The 18,037-nt window shown below is 48.1% G+C and overlaps 1 protein-coding gene across 3 annotated transcripts in view; it reads right to left on the bottom strand.

The window, feature by feature from the left end:
• LOC146186169 (uncharacterized) overlaps positions 1-18,037 on the bottom strand; it is a 217,014-nt gene that overhangs the window by 10,139 nt on the left and 188,838 nt on the right. For all 3 annotated transcript variants that reach the window (XM_084607068.1, XM_084607070.1, XM_084607069.1), the window contains exons 2-4: positions 16,439-16,770; positions 14,773-14,919; positions 13,525-13,686 (exon numbers count right to left, since the gene is read on the bottom strand). In XM_084607068.1, coding sequence (XP_084463194.1) covers positions 13,546-13,686; positions 14,773-14,919; positions 16,439-16,770 — 620 coding nt within the window. In that variant the 3' untranslated portion in view covers positions 13,525-13,545. The remainder of the gene's footprint in view (positions 1-13,524; positions 13,687-14,772; positions 14,920-16,438; positions 16,771-18,037) is intronic.

Genomic DNA, 18,037 nt, shown 5'->3' with positions numbered 1-18,037 from the left:
ATCTTCTATTTTTCTTGCCTTTTTTTTTTCTTTTCTCGGGCGATATGAGTCGCGTGCACATTTCCCAAAATACTTTTATGAGACGATGCGACGCACAAAGTTTGCCTCACTGAGATATCACTGCACTGGGAAAGAAAACAATTAAGTCTAATTTACAGCGTTAGCGGTGTGCGGATTTCTTGTGGTGGAACAACGTAATATGCCGTAACCTAAATTCCGTTACCCTGGAGGCGAATATAGATGCTGTCCACTTGATTCGTGTAGTGAATCTATCTATGTGTACATCGCCCGTGTGGTCCATAAGGGGGAGAAAAAAATTGTGCATGGGAAAGGCGCTGCCTAAATATCGCTGTTTCTTCACTTCTTGTAGATTTTTGTTACGAAAGCAACACTACGACAACCAAAGCGCGATCTCGGGTGGCCGCAGCTACGTCGTGAAGAGGCGTAGCTACGAGGAGGAGGAGGAGGAAAAGAAGACGACGAATAAGAAGACGAAGATGAAGACAAAGAAGAAGAAGAAGACAAAGAAGACGAACAACGCTCGGCCACCCGCAGCAAATTAGAGAACAACAACAACAATAATGCTTTCGCTCCACATTCGGTTCAGCTGCGTTACCCCCCCCCCCCCCCCCCTCCCCCCCGTTTTTTTTTTTTTACCGTTTCTAGCACCCTGATAGCCTATGCGGTGGTCAGCATCCTTCACACCCTTATAAAGAGGGGAGTATACTCCGGCTTTTTTCAATAATTTACATCGACACGCCCAAGAATCCGCACTGGCCGTACTCCATGTCCTGTTGTCTCAAGCTTCCGCCATGCCAGCCTTGAGATTTCGCACCTGCTTCAAGTCGCAGACCTTGGATTGAATAACCGTTCCCATGCACGACATTACCCCGAGTTGCTTGTTTCCTTTCGCGGGGTGTATTATGCACGGTTAGGCGGGCCGTGCGTGGCAAGCTGTCGCCAGTCGGATCAGGCCATCGCGGTAAGAAAAGGTGGCATGAAAGAATGGCCAAAAGTGAGGTCGCGGTGGACGAGGGATCGAGAGAGGGTGCGTCCCTGCTGCTCTCGCTGTTCCCTGCGTGGCGTCGGCGACATCAAAGAAGGCCGTCAAGATGCCACCGCGGCGGGCCGCTGCTGTTCGTCGGCGCCGGGTAACTACTGCGGGAGGGGAAAGAGGCGCGCCTGTGTTGCGCGCATGATTTACCGGGCTCTCGCTAGGTCCCCTAGCTGGCCGGACGCCGGCAGTTTCCATTCTTTGCTTTTAGTTCTTGTGCACTGCGATGAGGGGAAGGAATAACGCGAGATGACTTTGGATGTTTTGCACTGCTTTCGAGTTTCGGCGTTATTTGCCGTGCTTCAGTGCAGCGCTATCCTTACCCGCTCTATCTCGATATTTAAAGCGTGTTGTGAACATGTAAGTCGAGTGTAGCCGCTTTCGATAGATATATATGTTATTCGCTCGGCCAATTAGAACAAAAAAATGAAACGAGAGAACCATTTAAAAATTCGTCGCACTCTTTGCATTCATTTCCTGCGTTTGATCTCATTTGTTTATTTTGTACTCATTTGCTTACTATCTGTTTGCGTTGTTTTCTTTTGTGTTATGCTTAATTAGACGTTTTAAAAAAATCTAATTCGACACCAGTCCATCGTTTTTTTGCTCATTTGGTAAGATCTCACTCTGCCTCGACGTCTTTCCGCCGGATGTGACGTCATCGTCCAATTTTCATCGTCTTTTTTACGAAAATTATAGGTCATTCAGTAATCTTAAATATTGACTGCTCTTAATTAGACGGCCTTAATCTAATTCGACACAAATGGGGCGTTCCTAACGCAATTTTGACGTTTTTGCTTTACTATTTCGACGATCCGCGCTGTTTCCACGTCCCCTGACTATCTCGATGACCGGTGTTATTTCTACGCAAATTTGACATTTATGGCTCTAGTTAATTAAGGGATTACTCTACAGTCATCAAACTTGGCTCTCTACGTCTCGTAAAGATACACTTCCACAGAGCGCAAGATGCATTTTGTCCTGGTTACTTTCTCAGAAACGCTTGATACAAATCGTCGAGCTCTGCAAGCGCTATAGCATTGTGTGCAGGTGTGGATGCCAGGGGGAACGCGAGCCATGTAGAGGTCTGCGGTTTTCAGAGGTCATGTACGGCGGACTGGGTCTCGCAGAAAAGTGAAGTAGATCACCCCACTCGGTGAGAGCGTGCGCAGAGAGAGTTATATCCCAAGCCATGCGGGATGCAGACATTTTTTAGCAAAAAATAGGCACCAAGACATAGAAGTTCAGAGCAAGATACAGTACACACACAGTCTTCTGAATCAAAATACATAGTAAACATCTGTGGGCCGTTCGCTGCGCGCATCTCTGAATGTTTCAAAAGTCCCCCTCCCTCGTGTTAAACCGTCCATAATTTTTCCACTTCAAGCATTTTTGTTTTTTATTTTTTTGACAGCTACGCTTTTCACGCTCACTAGACCGCGACGAGACGTGCCCTATGGGCGTATTAGCCGCTGCAGCTTCCCTCTATCGACAGTTCCTTTCCTTCCACGCTTTCCATAACTTCCCACTCTCCTTGAACTTGGCTTAAGAATGAAAAAAAAAAATGCAAGGCTGTAACACACACAAAAAAAAATGACGGTGAAGGAGAGGGGGACTCCATTTCTCATCGGCCTCTTTTCGGACGTTTCCTGCCGAGGAGGGACGATCGTAGCCGCCTCGGTAGTGTTGCGTAAAATTCGTCGGCACGATCAGGAGGCTAACTGTTTCGCCGAATCCGCGGCGTAAAGCGTAATGTAGTTCCTCGGCGTCGGTTGATGAAACTAAACACTGTTTCCAAAGGCGCCTCTCGCGGCGCGGACTGGTGTTGTACTGAGAAACGAGAGAGCGGTTGGGGAAGGAGGGAATTGATGGTCCCGGGTGTCGTGCGCGTGTTGCGAGTACGTGATTGCAGAAGGTGAAAGCCAGCGCGTATTTCACCCGCTGTTCGCAGCTGCGGCGGCCATTTATCGTACTACAACTCGCGCATCCAAAAAGACGGCGCGGGCGCTACCGGCTTGCTTGTGGCATCTACCGCTGCGGAGCACAGAAAGCGACATCCGGCCATAGCAGACCGCTTTTCGGTGGCGATATTTGCTCGCGAGCACAGTGGAGTCAGCATCAAAGACACACAGGTACGCCACTGCGGCACTCGCGAACATGAAATTTGCAGGAAGGTTACGATTCTGTTGCTCTGCTCAGAGGGCGAAAGTTGAAACAAGCTTGCTATAAACAGCATGCAGCCGCCAGGGACCTCCACCATCGGTTGTCTTCAAGCGCCTCCGCGTGCGAACCTTACTGACACTGTATTAACTATGCGGCTTGTCAGAAGCGTGCTGCTATATCGCCGCAGTGGCTTCAGCCACGAGCAAAAGGAATGCTCGTGGTACTTTTTTTTTTTTTTTTTTTTTTGTCTGCTACCTGAAAAGTGTGCTTCAGTGGGACATTTCGTTTCAAATTCCGAGTGCTTATTGGCCTAGACAAATTTTCTGCTCCTTCGCGGATATGGGAATCTGCTCCGGATTGGCGATTGGAATATACCAAGGTTGTCCTTGCATGCCTCAGGCTAAACAATAAAATAAGGCTCGCCGAGAGAATATAAGAGCTTAACACTGCTGAATAGTGAAAGGGGGAAGGAGAAATAGAGGGGCGTCTGCTGCTGGCACAGTCACCGTGGTCGTTTAGGTAAACGCAATTGTGACTACTCACGTCTTTTCCTTTTTTCTTTTCATTTTCCTTGCACTGCCACCTGAAGCCGAAGTACAAAATTACATAATCAAAAACAGTCTCAAACTGATTCATTCGCGCCTCCCCTGTTGATAGGTCCTGACCGGCGGACACATCGCCCAATAAAAGCAGGGCTAAGTGATCGGTTTGCGACTGTTTATGTGAGTAGATCATTCCAAACTTCGGCCCCTGGTGAACGCGGCAGTGATGTTGGACCAGCCGACAGACCTGCGCACTTTCCTCTTTCTTTTCTTTTTTTTCTTGCGGTCACAGCAACAGCAGCTAAACAGTCCGTCATATGAATTCATTCTTCTGTGTGCTCGCACGAGAGCTGTGGCACAACACCTGGATCGACACCACTGTGGCTAAGCGAGTCGAACCCTCCGTGCACGAGTGTGGGGGAACGTTCTCCACTCTGGAAGCCAACTTTTTCGGGACATGGGCTGTCCTGTAGCGTGCGCTACACCTCTCTAGAAGTGAATTTCATGCTTTCACCGACTCCCGATGACGAACAACAATATTGGGGGGTTTGCAGTTCGGCTCCGGAAGTAATAACTATGGATCAGAGACCTGCCCTTCAGTACTGCACAAGAGTTTTATTAAAGTTACAGTTTTTTTTTTTAGTGATTCATTCATGAAGATTAGCCGACAGGTCTGTATGGCAGCAAGCGAAGTAATAAAGAGCTTCACTTGCCTAACTTGAATTATTCGTATATATTTTCCTTCTTTCGCATCTTACCCGACTTTAACATAATTTCTCATGAATCACAGCGCCATCCCACAAAATTCGTTCTCCGATTCTCGACTGCGCACTCGGCTCCGAATTGACGATGACAGTAAGGCGGCACCAACATTTCGCAGCATACGGCGTCATATCATTGTTGAATGGCCGATGTTCGCGTTGCTTCTCACAGGAGAAGGTGATTCAGGAAGAGTTGAGAAGAAAGGCTTGTTCTTGAGAAGTGGCCCCATTCCGAGTCGACTGGAGTCAATGTCCGCGCCATAAGGACGACAGAAGTGAAAAGGGGAGAGGGAGAGAAAGGACAGCAGGCTCATACGACGCAAAGTCCAGAACGTGTGCACGTAGTAAGTTCAATCCGCTGTGCTAAGGACCGCACAAGGTGTCACAATTAATTCTATGTACACTTAGGCGCCGCTGATTCCCCATGCCCGCTGGTTTGCCGCGGTCTACTTCCGGACAGGGCGCGAACAAGTGCGCGTGCACATCCCTTTAGATCCTCATCTCCAAATCGTCAGACTGATGAACTCTATAAGGAAATCTGACGTTGTTCAATTTCGTTGAGGAACGCGTCCTCGTAATCAAAGTTCGTTCGTGTGCCTAATGATCGTTTCAGCCAATGATCTCGCCTCCTCAGCACACAGCCTCATGAAATGGACAGACGAGACAGCCCGAGATGACAGCAGACCAGACAGGGGCCGAGACGACGCTGCCATCCAACTAACTCAACATGTCCTATAGAGCACAGAAAGAGGGGCACGATGTAGAGTGAAGTTGTGGCGGTGTTTCTTACGTTCCTCAGTGAGGGCGCCGTGATCAAGACAGTATGCACGGAGATTATGTCTCCGCGTAGATATATACCACGACCGTGCGCATGCGCCCTCGAGGCTCACACACGCGCCGACGAAACGTTGGTGGCGGCGTCTCGCCTTCAGCAAATAAAAGGGAAAGAAAACGCCGCATTTCTGGAAGCACTGCGGTAATCCCCCGCACACAGCGCTCTCGGCTCTGTCAAGCACACACAGTTCCAGCCGCGTCGGCGGCGTTGGAGAAGGGGCTTTTATGCACGCATTACGCGTCCTGCGGGCGTCACGAGGGATTATCCGCTTGAGACGGTCATTTAACGGACGAAAAAAACGCCGCCGTGCAGCCGGTCGTACGCCGGCGTGGCGTCTGCGCGAAGAAGGCGAGGCTTGCTCAGACGCGAGACGGGAGACAGGAAGGAAGCGCTACCCTTGATTTATCGTCCACTTCCAGAGTGTAAAGGTATAGGATGTGCTTTTTTTTTTTTTTTATGTCGTTGCAAATGCCGGCAATGCTAATTTTGTATGGCTTTCCTTGACCTGTCTCGCACCACGTGTACGTGCAGCATGTACGCCATCTGAAACATTTCGTTTTCAGATGCAAACGGTGCCGGTTAGTTCGTCTCGCAATAAAATTGTCTTCGAATAATACATATCCATGAATTATCTTGGAAGTAATTTCCTTCGGTTTCGTAGCTGTATGGTGACGAGCCTCATCGCTACATACAGCGGCATCTTCTCGTTAAACATGAATCCGCTAGCCTCCTCTGGCGGCGGTGAAATTGACATTGTTGAGATAGCCGATAAAAGGAATTCTCAGTGAAGATTCAGGTTCAGGTAAAACAAGTAAGAGTGAACGTGCTCTCGTTCACCAGATAGAATTCGTATCAAACAGCTCCGAAGAAAAAGGAGAGAAACCGAAGTCGGCGAGGCCAAGGGCAGCGCGTAGGGGATTTTTTCTTACTTTAATTTTTTGCTGTGAACCTGTATTAGTACTGTACTTATTTTAGTGCAAAAAACAAATAGCGTACTAATACAGGTTGATAGCATAAAATTAAAGCAAAAAAAATCTCCTACGCTCTCGTTGCTCTCGCCGACTTCTCTCCTTCGTGTATCATACAGAGCCCCTCATTTCCCCTTCAGTTTTCTGCTCCGAAGAAAAGAACGTTATGATCAGAATTTAGATTGCACAAAATCGTGCTCGAATAAATCCCAACGTATTATATATTAATTACCTTTCAGAATAGGGGTGAAATCGTTCCAGTTAAATCTTATTTGTCATGTCGCAAACAGCATGTCCAAATTAGAAACTTTAACTAAGACACATTTAGTGCGAAACATACCACAAGACAACATGACAGGACTACTAATTTTAAACGTATTAACGATGTTTTCCAGCAGCCGCTCTAATCTGACACACCTTAAAATGCTGTAAAACTACAAGCCTGGTCAGATGGTAATTCGCCGGTAGTGTAGTTCAGTTATAAGTAATAAAATTTCGCCGCAGAAAGAAGGTACGCATTATATCCAGCGGCCGCTAAATGTCGGATAGAATGAAAAAGAATAAAAAAATAGTAAAATAGTATCGCACGACACGGGAGCAACTTTGCTGTATTCCTTACACGCTGCCGCTTTTTCTCGCAGTGGGACTTTGATGCTTTCGCATTAATATCATTATGACCATTAGTAGGGGTGACACACAGACATTCAAAAAGTGGCAAATCGGAATACTTTAACTGTAGATAACGGCTGCTCAGAATCGTATATAGCAAACAACAATCTCCGCACATGCGCGACATTGACTGCGTGCAATGTGTCATGAGCTGCGGGGCTCTTATCTGCTCACGTGAGTATCATATCTGCAATATTTAGCCCTAGCTTCAGAGTGCTAAACAGTGCCCGCTGATGATTGTAGAATGCAGGACATCCTGTCTGGTCAGAGAATTACTCGCCAACTCGACGCGGGATGAGCACTATACCCTTCAAGACAATTTGCTAATATCTTTATTGGTTCGTATCTATAGTGCCTAAATCACGACAGACGTCTCAAGTGATGCCTATGCCGGCTATGCTGTATTACATCTACTCCGCAGGAGCGACCGTTTTCTCATCATAACCTGTTCTCCCTATAGGGACGTTCCGTCAGAACTTCATTGTATGTGGGCTTGGAAGATGTTATTGTCGTATATTATCGCTTAAGCGTCCTCAACAAGACGCGTGTTCACTGTTGCTTAAGAATGCAACCAGTGCAAGTTCTAGCCGTACACAGCTCGTTTAAAATATCGATCAAGCTTCCATTGCGACAGTATCTTTAGTGAACAAATTCCCAACGGCACGGATTCTTCCGTTCGTGCATGTTCCATTCTTCGCCCACCAAAGTGAAGCCGTTTGACCAGCGCTACAAGGAAGATAACGTCTTCGTGCGGAGCCCCGAGTACATCGTCCGCACTCCAATGATGCTGCACTACTAGGTAGTGCGTTTGAAAACACTGACGCCACTCTTAATTATTAGTTTCAGCCTGTGATGATGAGTGATTTACGACGGAAGTGTCTACTCAAAAACGCCAGGCCTTGTTTGAGCTACGCAGACTTTTATGGTCTCTGCTATCGAGATTTCAAGCGAGAGGCCTGAGAGATGGAACCTACAGCAGCTACACTTTTCATACGCGGCTCTAAGGATAAAAAAGCTGGAGGAAACTAGACAAGAGGCTCCTTTCTGTGATGCAGAACACGACGCGGTAGGACACGACCAGCGCTGGTGGTGAACCGCATAGAAGCAGCCAAAGAGTGAACTTGACGACGAGCATAAAACTGCCTGAGCTCTGATACAAACAGGAAACGAGCCATATCGTTGCCAAACGGGCGCGCGGAAGAAATGTTTACGCTGGCCGACGCCGGCGATGCGCGCGCGCAGCAACAAGCCGCCTCTGTTCTTTCCGCGAGACGTGGCAAGCGCTGAGCAGCGCCCCTGGTCGCTCACTCCCTTCTACAGGGTGCCATGCTTGCACTCAGCCGGCAATATGCATATGGCCCCAGATGGTGGCGCCGTCTATAGTGACCGGATGCGTTGAGAGAATGTGCTTCGGTCGGGACTCTCGCTTGGGTCTTGAATGCCAGCGGGTGCTTCAGCACAACGGGTTCGGTTTCACGCGCGCTATCTCGAGCAGCACTTTGTATGAACCCGCTGTAAGCTAGCTACGTCTCGCTGTCGATGAGCGGTTTCGCGGGTGTTGAAGCGAGAAAAGCAGAACCAACCCTTTCGATAAAACCGTGAACCCCATATGATTTTCTTCACGACGATGATTCATGCCTTGTTTCCTTTACAAGAAAAGCCGGATTGTGGGTGACGATTCGCTCAGTATCGTTTCAAGAAGCTTTAACAATGAGATGTTCGGTCGTTTTTCTTGTCCAGTCACACAGAATGAGAGCCAGAGGAAGGAAACTGTGCTGCAAACTGTGGCTGCTGCATGCTTGCAATTAGGCCTTTTTGGAGATAAACTGAAGACATATTGAAACTATCGTAAGTGAGTGTATATATAGTGTCGTGCGTGCTTAAGGACAAGTAGGGATATGAAAGATATGAGATTGCCGAAAAATATGTCTGGCGCTGAAGAGGTACGATATTGATCCACGCTATTTGCAAGCCGGTGGCAAGTGCCTTAATAGACACCACGAACACGAAAGGCACTACGACAAGAGAAGCGCCGGTTCTTCAAGTCCTAAAAGGATGAACCAACTAGCCCAAACTGAAACTTTGATTCAAGAAACGACAACCCTGATAGCACCTATGCCTGTCAGTGCGCTTATTTCATCATGAAACAAAACACTCTCAACTTCAGTGCGCCAGGTATATGTTGCCGGCCCACTACTACTTATTGTTTGATGTCGCACAATGCAGAACTTTTGAACTGGGTCAGTACTCATGGCAGTGTGTATTTTTTCTGCCTGGTAAAATTGTTCACATCGGGATGTTCATAACGGTAATTTGCGCAGTGTAAATAAGATTCCGCTCATTTCATTATTGCGAAACCCGATCAAGAGTCTAGCTCCTGTCGTATACATGTCACTCTTTGCCGGAAGATTTTGCGTGGAGAGGCTGCTAGCAGTAGATGATGCCCAGTTTCATCAGACCAATAACTTCACGAGTGATTAGCCACATGATTTGCGCAGTCAGGATAGACACTATTAAACCATTGTTTTGTCCCGCCACGTTAGCTCAGTCGTTAGGGCCCGTTCGACGGGTGAACCTATGGACGCAGGGTCAAATACCGACCGCGGAGTCCGCTTTTCGATGGAGGCGAAAATCAAGGGGCCCGTGTGCTGTGCGACGTCAGTTCACATTAAAAAACTCCAGATGGTCGACATGTCCGCAGCCTGGCGTCCCTCATAGCCTGAGTCACTTTGGGACGTTAAAACAAAAAAACTCAAAGTATAAACAAAGGGCAAACCATGGTCAAAAAGCGGACTTCAATGTATTGGAGGGCAAGAGCCGCCATTATCAACACAAAGATGCAGAAATGTTCTGCTGCAACTAAAGCTCAACATATGCCTGCGCATGCAGATCTTGCCATTGTCAATGGTCTTCGTCCTCAAGAGCCGACAGCTGAACGCCAGCAAAAGAAAAAGGAGGAATATAACGACCCCAACATTACTACTAACAAGTTGGTCTCCAGTCATTCCTCTGTACCACAGTACTGAGACATTTCTTCTTTCTTTTGATTACTTAAAAGCGCCACCCACAAAGCGCCCAGCATCTCGATCTCACACCTGCCGCGCGCACGAAGGTCCGCGGACTGGACGACGCGGGCGCCCAAGCGCACATCCGCATGCGGCTCATCGACTGTCACGAATTCTCCAAGAGCGGGAAGCGACGCCAGGGCGCGCGGTCTAACGGAGAGCCGTAAATAAGGCGATGTTTCCTACCCGAACGCATCGCGGCGGGTGAGATGCAACCTTCTTTTGATTTTTCCACGCTTCCTCCGAAGCCGAAAGCGCTCCCCAGCCCGGGTGCTGCAAGCTTTGGAGTTGTTTCTCGTCGCCCTTAACCCTTCCCAGTGGCGCAGAATTGCACCGCCAAGGCGGCGGCTGCGCGCTGGCGGGCTGGCTTTCCCAGAAGCGCTAGACACCGCGCGCGTCTATACGCAAGCTAGAGTCTTCGTAGTTCGGTGCACTGCTGAGGAGGCAGCCGAGCGCCAAATCACAAATGCGAGGGCACATTGAACCATTGTAGCTGTTGAGCACAATTAACGCACCTCATCTCAGTTTCCATCAAGTTTTTTTCCCTTCACAGCCGATTGGCGCAGCTGGTTGACACACATATTTTGCTTGTCGTATTTAGACTTCGGCGGGATGGAGAAGAACACATCCGTGTTTGTACGTTTTGAGCGTCTCGGACACTGCACGGAATGAGCAGAACGGAGCTTATCCGAGTTTTGGCGGCCGCACGCTTGCTCGCAGCGCGGCGCCTGCGGCGATGCTGGTTGCCGTGGTTCATAGAGCATGCAGCCTCTCGCCACAGGGAACAAATATAAGAGTGGCGGCGGCCATGGCTGCGAACGGCCGCGTGGTATATTTATGTTTCGGGGCGCCAAAGTACCTCGAAACCTGCACGCGATCACATAAGTCGCTCAGCGCGATTTCGGTTAAACCGTCCCCTTTTCCCTCCCTGGCTTTCCGGCTTCTTTCTCCTGACCGTGCCGCTTTGCAGCGCCGGAAGTAAGTTATGCGGGGATAAATTTCTTGCGCCTCGCGTTTATTCCCCCCCCCCCCCCCCCCTTCCTTTCTCTTTTCATTTTTTTACCCCTTGGTCAACTTATGCCTTGCTTCTTGTGCGCATGCTGCATATATGACGAGACCTGCATACAAGAAACGCCGTTTTCGCTTCGAGCAACAACAGACTTCGCAGACACGCGCCGCAGCTTATTCACCCAGTCCCCTTGGAAACTGCGAAGAGACAAGTGGCTAATTATGATCGCTGAGATTTTCTGAGGTTTCGTTTTCTTCATGATTATTATTTGTTTTTCCCTCAATGGGTATAAGCTGGTGCATAGGTTTTTTTTCTTTCTTTCTTTTTTCTTAGTCACAAGTGCCGGTATTATTTCGGATGCACGCGATTTAGAGCTGTCGCACACGGAAGACGCCGAGTTTGGAGAGGACGACAACCCACCAGTGGAGAAAAGACGAAGTAACGGTGTCGAAGATGTTCGGTACCTGGTACCGACTACGTTGAGTCGCAAGTGTGGAATATAAATGGCGGGGTTTTTATTACAGTAGAACCCCTTTATAGTAAAGTCACTGGGACCAGCAAATATCTTTACTATATCAGTTGTTGGTGATGGCGTGGTTCTGAAGGTGCTGTCTGGTTGCTAAATGGCTACTTACGAAACACGTCTTGTTGCTTAACGAAAAAAAAGAAAAACACCCTGAAATACTTTCCATCTCTCCCTTATCATCTCTTCTTGCAATAAAAAACTTGTGGAAGTACCCCTTAAGCATGAGGACAACGTAGCTACGAATACAACCAAGTATGATTTCATGTGAAAACCAAAGCCTTGCATGAATAAGGTGTCACTTTTGGCTGTTTTTGCCTTTCAAAAGGCAATAAATGATAAATGCGCGTGGCAGTCAAGTGCTGCAAGACCGCACACGCTGCACCTCCACTTCTTGCCTCTGCTGCTTCATGCTGCACAGTGCTGTGAATGTTCGCTCATTTCTTCCCCTTCCCTATTTCTTGTTGCACTTTTACTATCCTTTACTTTCTGAACGGACCGTACCACCTTATTTCTGTGTTTGTAGACAGCTTTACCTTTTTTTTTTTTTCCTATGCGCTGCGTGCTTTCCCTCACGGCTCCTAGGCCTTCGTAAAGTAGGCTTCTGCAGAATGCTGCCAAGTCTAGTGGTAAAGCCACTTAAAAGAACACGATGTTATTTTTTTGTTTTCAAATACAAAAAAAACTTTTCTTCGCGATTTTATGTTGTGTGCGGGCGGCGATATCATATCGTGGTAGTCGTCGCCGCGGCCAGGCGCACTTTACTATAACCGATTTTTAACAAAAATGTTTTTACTATAAAGGGGAGGAAGTGTACAGTTGTCTATGGAACATGAACTGGGACTTCTGTTTCACTTTACTATATCCGAGTTTTTACTATATCAGAATTGAGTATAGCGGGGTTCTACTGTATTTCATTCAAATGATTGTTTGCGGCCTTGCACATGTGTACTATGGTATGCGTAAGCACTGCATTTCATGGTATCGGCCGTCACTCTGGTGATCTCATTTTTATTTTTTGTTGCAGATTTGCGCGCCTGAGAGGGATAAACGTTAATTTCAAACTGAAGCTTTCCGCTCAGTCATCTGATAATGCTGCAATGTTTCTCGTGCTCCCAGGGCCTCGTCAAACGAGAGAAAAAGTCTTCACAAACTCTTACTATCTAAATGTAGAGTGTCCGCCTGGAAAGCATCTACCGAGTAACTAGGTAGATGGCTGGAGAAATAAATAAATGATCTTCCGTGCCTGCTCAACTCAGACAGCTCCTTTCAACGAAAAGAAGCGACAATTTCCCCTTTATCCTGACAACCTCTGCAGGAACTAGCAGGGACTAACAGCTTAAGAATTACAGAATGAGATGCCTTAACGGAAATGGTGGTACAACAAAACAAAGACGAGCAGTGGTAAGTCGTCACGGAAATGCGGAAATCGAATTGAAACAGCGAAGCCAACCGGTGGTGCACCTGCGCCTAACACAGTGCACAAATGATCATGCTCTAAATTAGAGCAGGCGCGAGTTCAATGTCGGCGGTACGTGAAGGATTGCATTGAAGTGCAAGTGGGGCTAAAGCTGTACAAGAAATGGCACTGAGCGCCGTATGCGAGGCACAGCCATTGATGGCATAAATGGAAAATATCAGTAATAACTTTTCTGAGCAGTTTTGGATGTCCTCGACGAAAGAAGAGGGGAGGGAATGTTTAGGGGAAGAAAATGGAAACACTGATGACTTAAGATTGCTATAATTTTGATAAACTCGAACGCTGGTATGGGAACTTATGGTCATTCGAAATCGAAGACCGAAGCATTTGCTCGAATTATGTGGAGCTGGAATTGAGGGAAGCCTCTTTAGAAATACACCTGATACTGATCGGTCCAGCTTTGAATTCTAAAGAACTGTAAGTTGAAATCAAGCGAGACAGGCAAAGGTTCTCACCAGTGGCGTCAGCAGCCCCGTTCAGCGCACATCCTTGACCCTGGCGAAGCTGAGCGGCGTGGTGAGGGCGGCCTCGGGGGTGAACGCCAGCGTCTCCTTGGCGCTGCGGGGCCGCTCGCTCTCCGACAGGTCGCTCGACTCGTCGTTGGGAGGCGTCGCCGACTGCGGGAAAGCATTGGAGGGAGACCTCATCACACTTTGGTTCGCACTACAATGGATGCCTTCTGAGTGCATCTCTCCTGACATCCTCCAAGCAGTTTCAAGGAACGTTTAATTGCGCTCTTTGTGCAGAAATTAAGTGCGCTACAACGGCCCCCTCTGTGTTGCACTTGCTAATGATGCTGATCAGTTCACAAGCAAGAGCAATGTCATCTCGTGGCGTGCAATTGGCTGTAGAGCACTGACAGCTCTGACTGATTCTCTGCTTTTTCTAGCTGCCCTGACGCTTATTTGTTAAAAAAACAACACACACATTTATCACCGAAAAAAATTGCAGTTTAATATCTTCCCCCAAACGCATACCCTCGTTGTACACCATGTGTTGACGCATTCACTTGCATGAACGCCGACAAAATCGGCAAGTTCTATGTGTTTAGATTTATGTTTTTGTCTTTTCTACCTTAGCGGCAATTTTCGCGAACGACAGGTGGCGCCGCACCCAAAACTACTTCCCCTTTTGGTTGCTGGCGGCGGAAATGCAATGGAATGATTTTTTTCTATCCTGTTGACACACAGAAAAGGCAAGCGAAAGTGCTGGCGAGCTTTGTTTTGATCACGACGCCCCCGGGGAGAACGTATACGTATACGATAATCCTTGCTACGCATGCAGCGGGCGCGCGAAATCTTCGAAGTTCTTCATCAATGCATGCATGGACCTTTGCCGCAAGGTGGCGCGGTGAGAATCTGCAATATTTTCTTAACAAAGTGGTGACAGCAGCGCCTTAATACGCGGTAAAGGGGCTCGCGTAGGAGCCATCAAACAACATCTCGCGCTGCGTCGATTATTGGCCTGTATATAATACCCAGCGCCTCCGCATCTGACCTCGATTTCGCAAAACATTGCCAATTAAAGCTCTGTTTTCGGCGAGAGTGGCCTACTCGTGACTGGGACGCCCGCGGTACCTTATCGATGTCGGCCAGCTTCCATTCGGCCTTAGTGTTCTTTTCCATGTTCATACTGCTGGGTTTTATCTATAGAGAGCGCGAGCCAGCCACGCATGGAAATGGAAACGCCAGTTGTATACTTGCCATGGGCGGCGGTGGCGGTGCTGTCCTGGTGGTCATTAGCGCAACGGGTCTGAAGACGCCGCCGAACACGGGTCCCGCCGCGGCCAGGTCAGCCGCCAGCTCAGGGCTCCGCGAGGACGGGCAGCTGGAGTTGATGGTTGCCGCCGCCTGCATGGGCGAAAAGGCGCAACCGTTCTTGTCATATGTGCCTATGTATGTCCGGAACCAGGCAGCATGACACACTTGAACATTTACAGAGTGATTTTGAAAAACTGACTAGCCCATAAAAACAGTAAAGCAAGCGTGAATACAGCACAAGAATGCTGAATTGGGCGAGTTGGTGCATTTGTGTGTATTTGTGTGGGCGAGTTGTGTGTATTCCTCTTTTTTGTCCTTGTCTTGAATACGTGAATACAGCGCCGTGGTTGTTGTTAGTTTAGCTTTAGCTTCTCTTTTGAATAAGACTTTCTCGTTTGTTTGTTTTTCGACAAATGCTAGCGGAACGCTCCAGAGCTCAACGTGCTGACATATATGGAATCAGTTCGTTAAGTCGGCGGGTCGTTATTTGACAAAGGGAGAGAGAGAGAGAGAGCTTCCACTGTCAAACCGCATTGTGGGAGGGGTGTTTTTGAACTCCGTCTTACTAATTGTCAAAATGCTTAAATGAGCTCGGCCTTGTTCTTTACCTTCCTTGCCTCTGAAGATTAGTTAATTATCGGAAGAAATTCGATGAGACTCGCTCTGTCTTCAACAGCTTATTTTGTTAACTGTTTTCCCTAATGTAATATTTCCTGTCCCTCTTTTTGGCCATCATTATTTCGTTCACTTTCGTGCCTCTGCCTCCACCTGACATGAAAAAATGGTCTTCCATGAGCTAGGACATTCGTTAGTTACAGCAGTCCCCACCTATGAGTTAGCAGCAGAAAAGCAGAAAGAGAAAAAAACATGGTAGATGCTTCAAGGTAATGCGGCATGCTAAACTAAACAACGGTCCTGTCTCATTCTTCAACTTCTCTTGCAGAAGGGGCAGATATCACTCCAGGAGGGCCATTGAGGGATGACAAGTAGCATTAACACCTTATATACATCGCTAAGGTGTGATATGATAGGGAAAAGAAAGAAGTAACAGAGAAGAGAACAAAGGAAATCGCTTGTGGGGCAGAAATGGAGCATGTACCAGTGGTGCGCGGATGACTTAAGCACCTTGTGCTCCCGGTTGGCTTATTATGTTTCTTGTTCGGTAAAAGTATGTCTCCAGTGGAGGCGATCGTGGGTCGAACTTGAGTGCAGTCAAGTACATACGAGACATTCTTCATCCAGTGCTGAACTTTGCACCCCGCTGCCTTCTTTACCCTCCATAGAAGGAATGTCTCCGGCTGGGCACCAGAGCAACCGGAAAGTAACCGTCTCACTTTCATTGAACACCTTGACCATGCCAGGGAATGAAAGGAGTTAAAGGCGCCGTAGTAGACAGCTCACGATTACTTGGACCGGCTCGGGACATTTCACAGTGTACGCGCCTATTCTGGTCTTAATGTGTGCAAGAAAGCACTGTAGAAGGAAAGCAGGGAGAGAGAAAATAAAGAATTACAGGCCCGCGCCTTCGTGCGTTCGCAAAACTGCACAACGTTACCACTGCAGCTGTAGGAGGAACACGAGTACGAACAGCGAGAGGGTGCGTGCAGACCTGGGCGGCCAGGAGGTGGGGCGCGTAGACGGCTGCGGCTGCCGCGGCCACCGCGGCCGCCCCTCCAGCCGCGGAGGCTCCCCCTGCCGCCGTCGCCGACGTGGCCGCCACGGGTGGCGATCCGCTGGCCACTGGGTACGTGTAGCAGCCCGATCGGTACGGATAGGCGGGCTGAGGGTGGTAGTAAGGGTACGGTGGGTAGGGAAGGCCGCCCAGCGTCTGGTACATGAGCGCTGGCGACGACAGGTTCTGAAGAAGCCACGAAGAAGGCAATCCCCCGTAGAGAAGAGCGGCGTCACCCAGGCTGAGCTTCTGCAGGTCCAGGGGGCTCCCTGCGCACAGGTTTGCGGAGCATTGTTGTTGTTGTTCTCCTCTAATTTGATGGCGCATACCCACACAGGGGGATCGGCCGAAAATTGGGGTGCAGAGATATTAGATTTTGAGATGTATAACTACATCGCAAAAATAAATAGAAATAAATTCTAGGGAATTTCTTTGGGGTCGCGCGGAAAGTAGCCTTTTCTTCTTCCGCTTCCCGCCATAAAAGCACAGAACCCCAGTCTGACACAAATGTTTTCAAAATGTATTTTGCTGCTCCACTTAGTCCTTGACTTCATGGTGAATGATTACACTGCTTGGAGACAAGCAGTACCTGGCTTCATTTTAACGGTTGTCTTCAAGGCAGCAGTGGTTGAAAAACGGGTGCTTTGGGTAACGTAGTTAGTTCCCTAATGACTTATACCTGTAACATTGTTACATATGACTTTTTACAATATACAATCGTGCCTTGTTAGTATGGACAATTTCGTTCCCGAGCAAAACTGTCCATAAACCGAGCCGCGCGCAATAACTATTCTTAAAACAGATCTTAATTCAGAAAAACAAAAATAAAAAGCGACAAGATAAATGTTTGCTTTCAAGCATAGCGGGGGGACTATACCCACTATGCTTTCAAGCATGTCAGGCTGATGCTGATGCGGCCATTCCCCTTTGTATCGGGGGATCACAAAGTTCTGGATGATGATGATGATAGCGGGGGGCCAGCGAAATTTGCATTAGGCGCAACTTTGGGAGCTACAAGCCCGCCATCCGGTCGCCGTTATGCTTCAAATAATGTGACGTGCAAATAATGTGACACCGTAGCATATTTGTCTCGATGGTGTTTACTATGCTTTTTAGTTCCCCACGAACCGCTGTCATATGCTGCAGCATTCAACCGGCTGAAAGGATGCAGCTGTGCGTAGTACAAGCTGCACAGTATTTTCTTCACCGACCACACCGACTGATCTGCGCATGCGCCAGTTTTCCGGAAGTTTGCGCCGCCGCCATGTTAGTTGTAGTCGACTAGTCAGCGCACACACATGCAGCTTCACTATGCAATCTCCGCTCTACACTGACTTACCACACAGTTCTCAGACTTCACCGCCGGAAAAAAAAAAAGGGTGAGTAGTTTGAGAAATTGCTGATTTTTGTATTGCAAGGCGAACGTTCAAAGGTTCTTTCTGCTCTTTAAATTGTCTTCCACACCAAAAGAATGAAACTTTTAATGAATAACACGGAGGGATAAGAAAAGGGGACATGAAGCAAAAAGCTCGGCGT

The sequence above is a fragment of the Amblyomma maculatum genome, chromosome 6 (assembly GCF_055883805.1).
Source record: "Amblyomma maculatum isolate TAMU_Amacu chromosome 6, ASM5588380v1, whole genome shotgun sequence".
Taxonomy (NCBI): domain Eukaryota; kingdom Metazoa; phylum Arthropoda; class Arachnida; order Ixodida; family Ixodidae; genus Amblyomma; species Amblyomma maculatum.
Note: the sequence above shows the minus strand (reverse complement) of the source record. Positions and strands in the feature narration are given on the sequence as shown.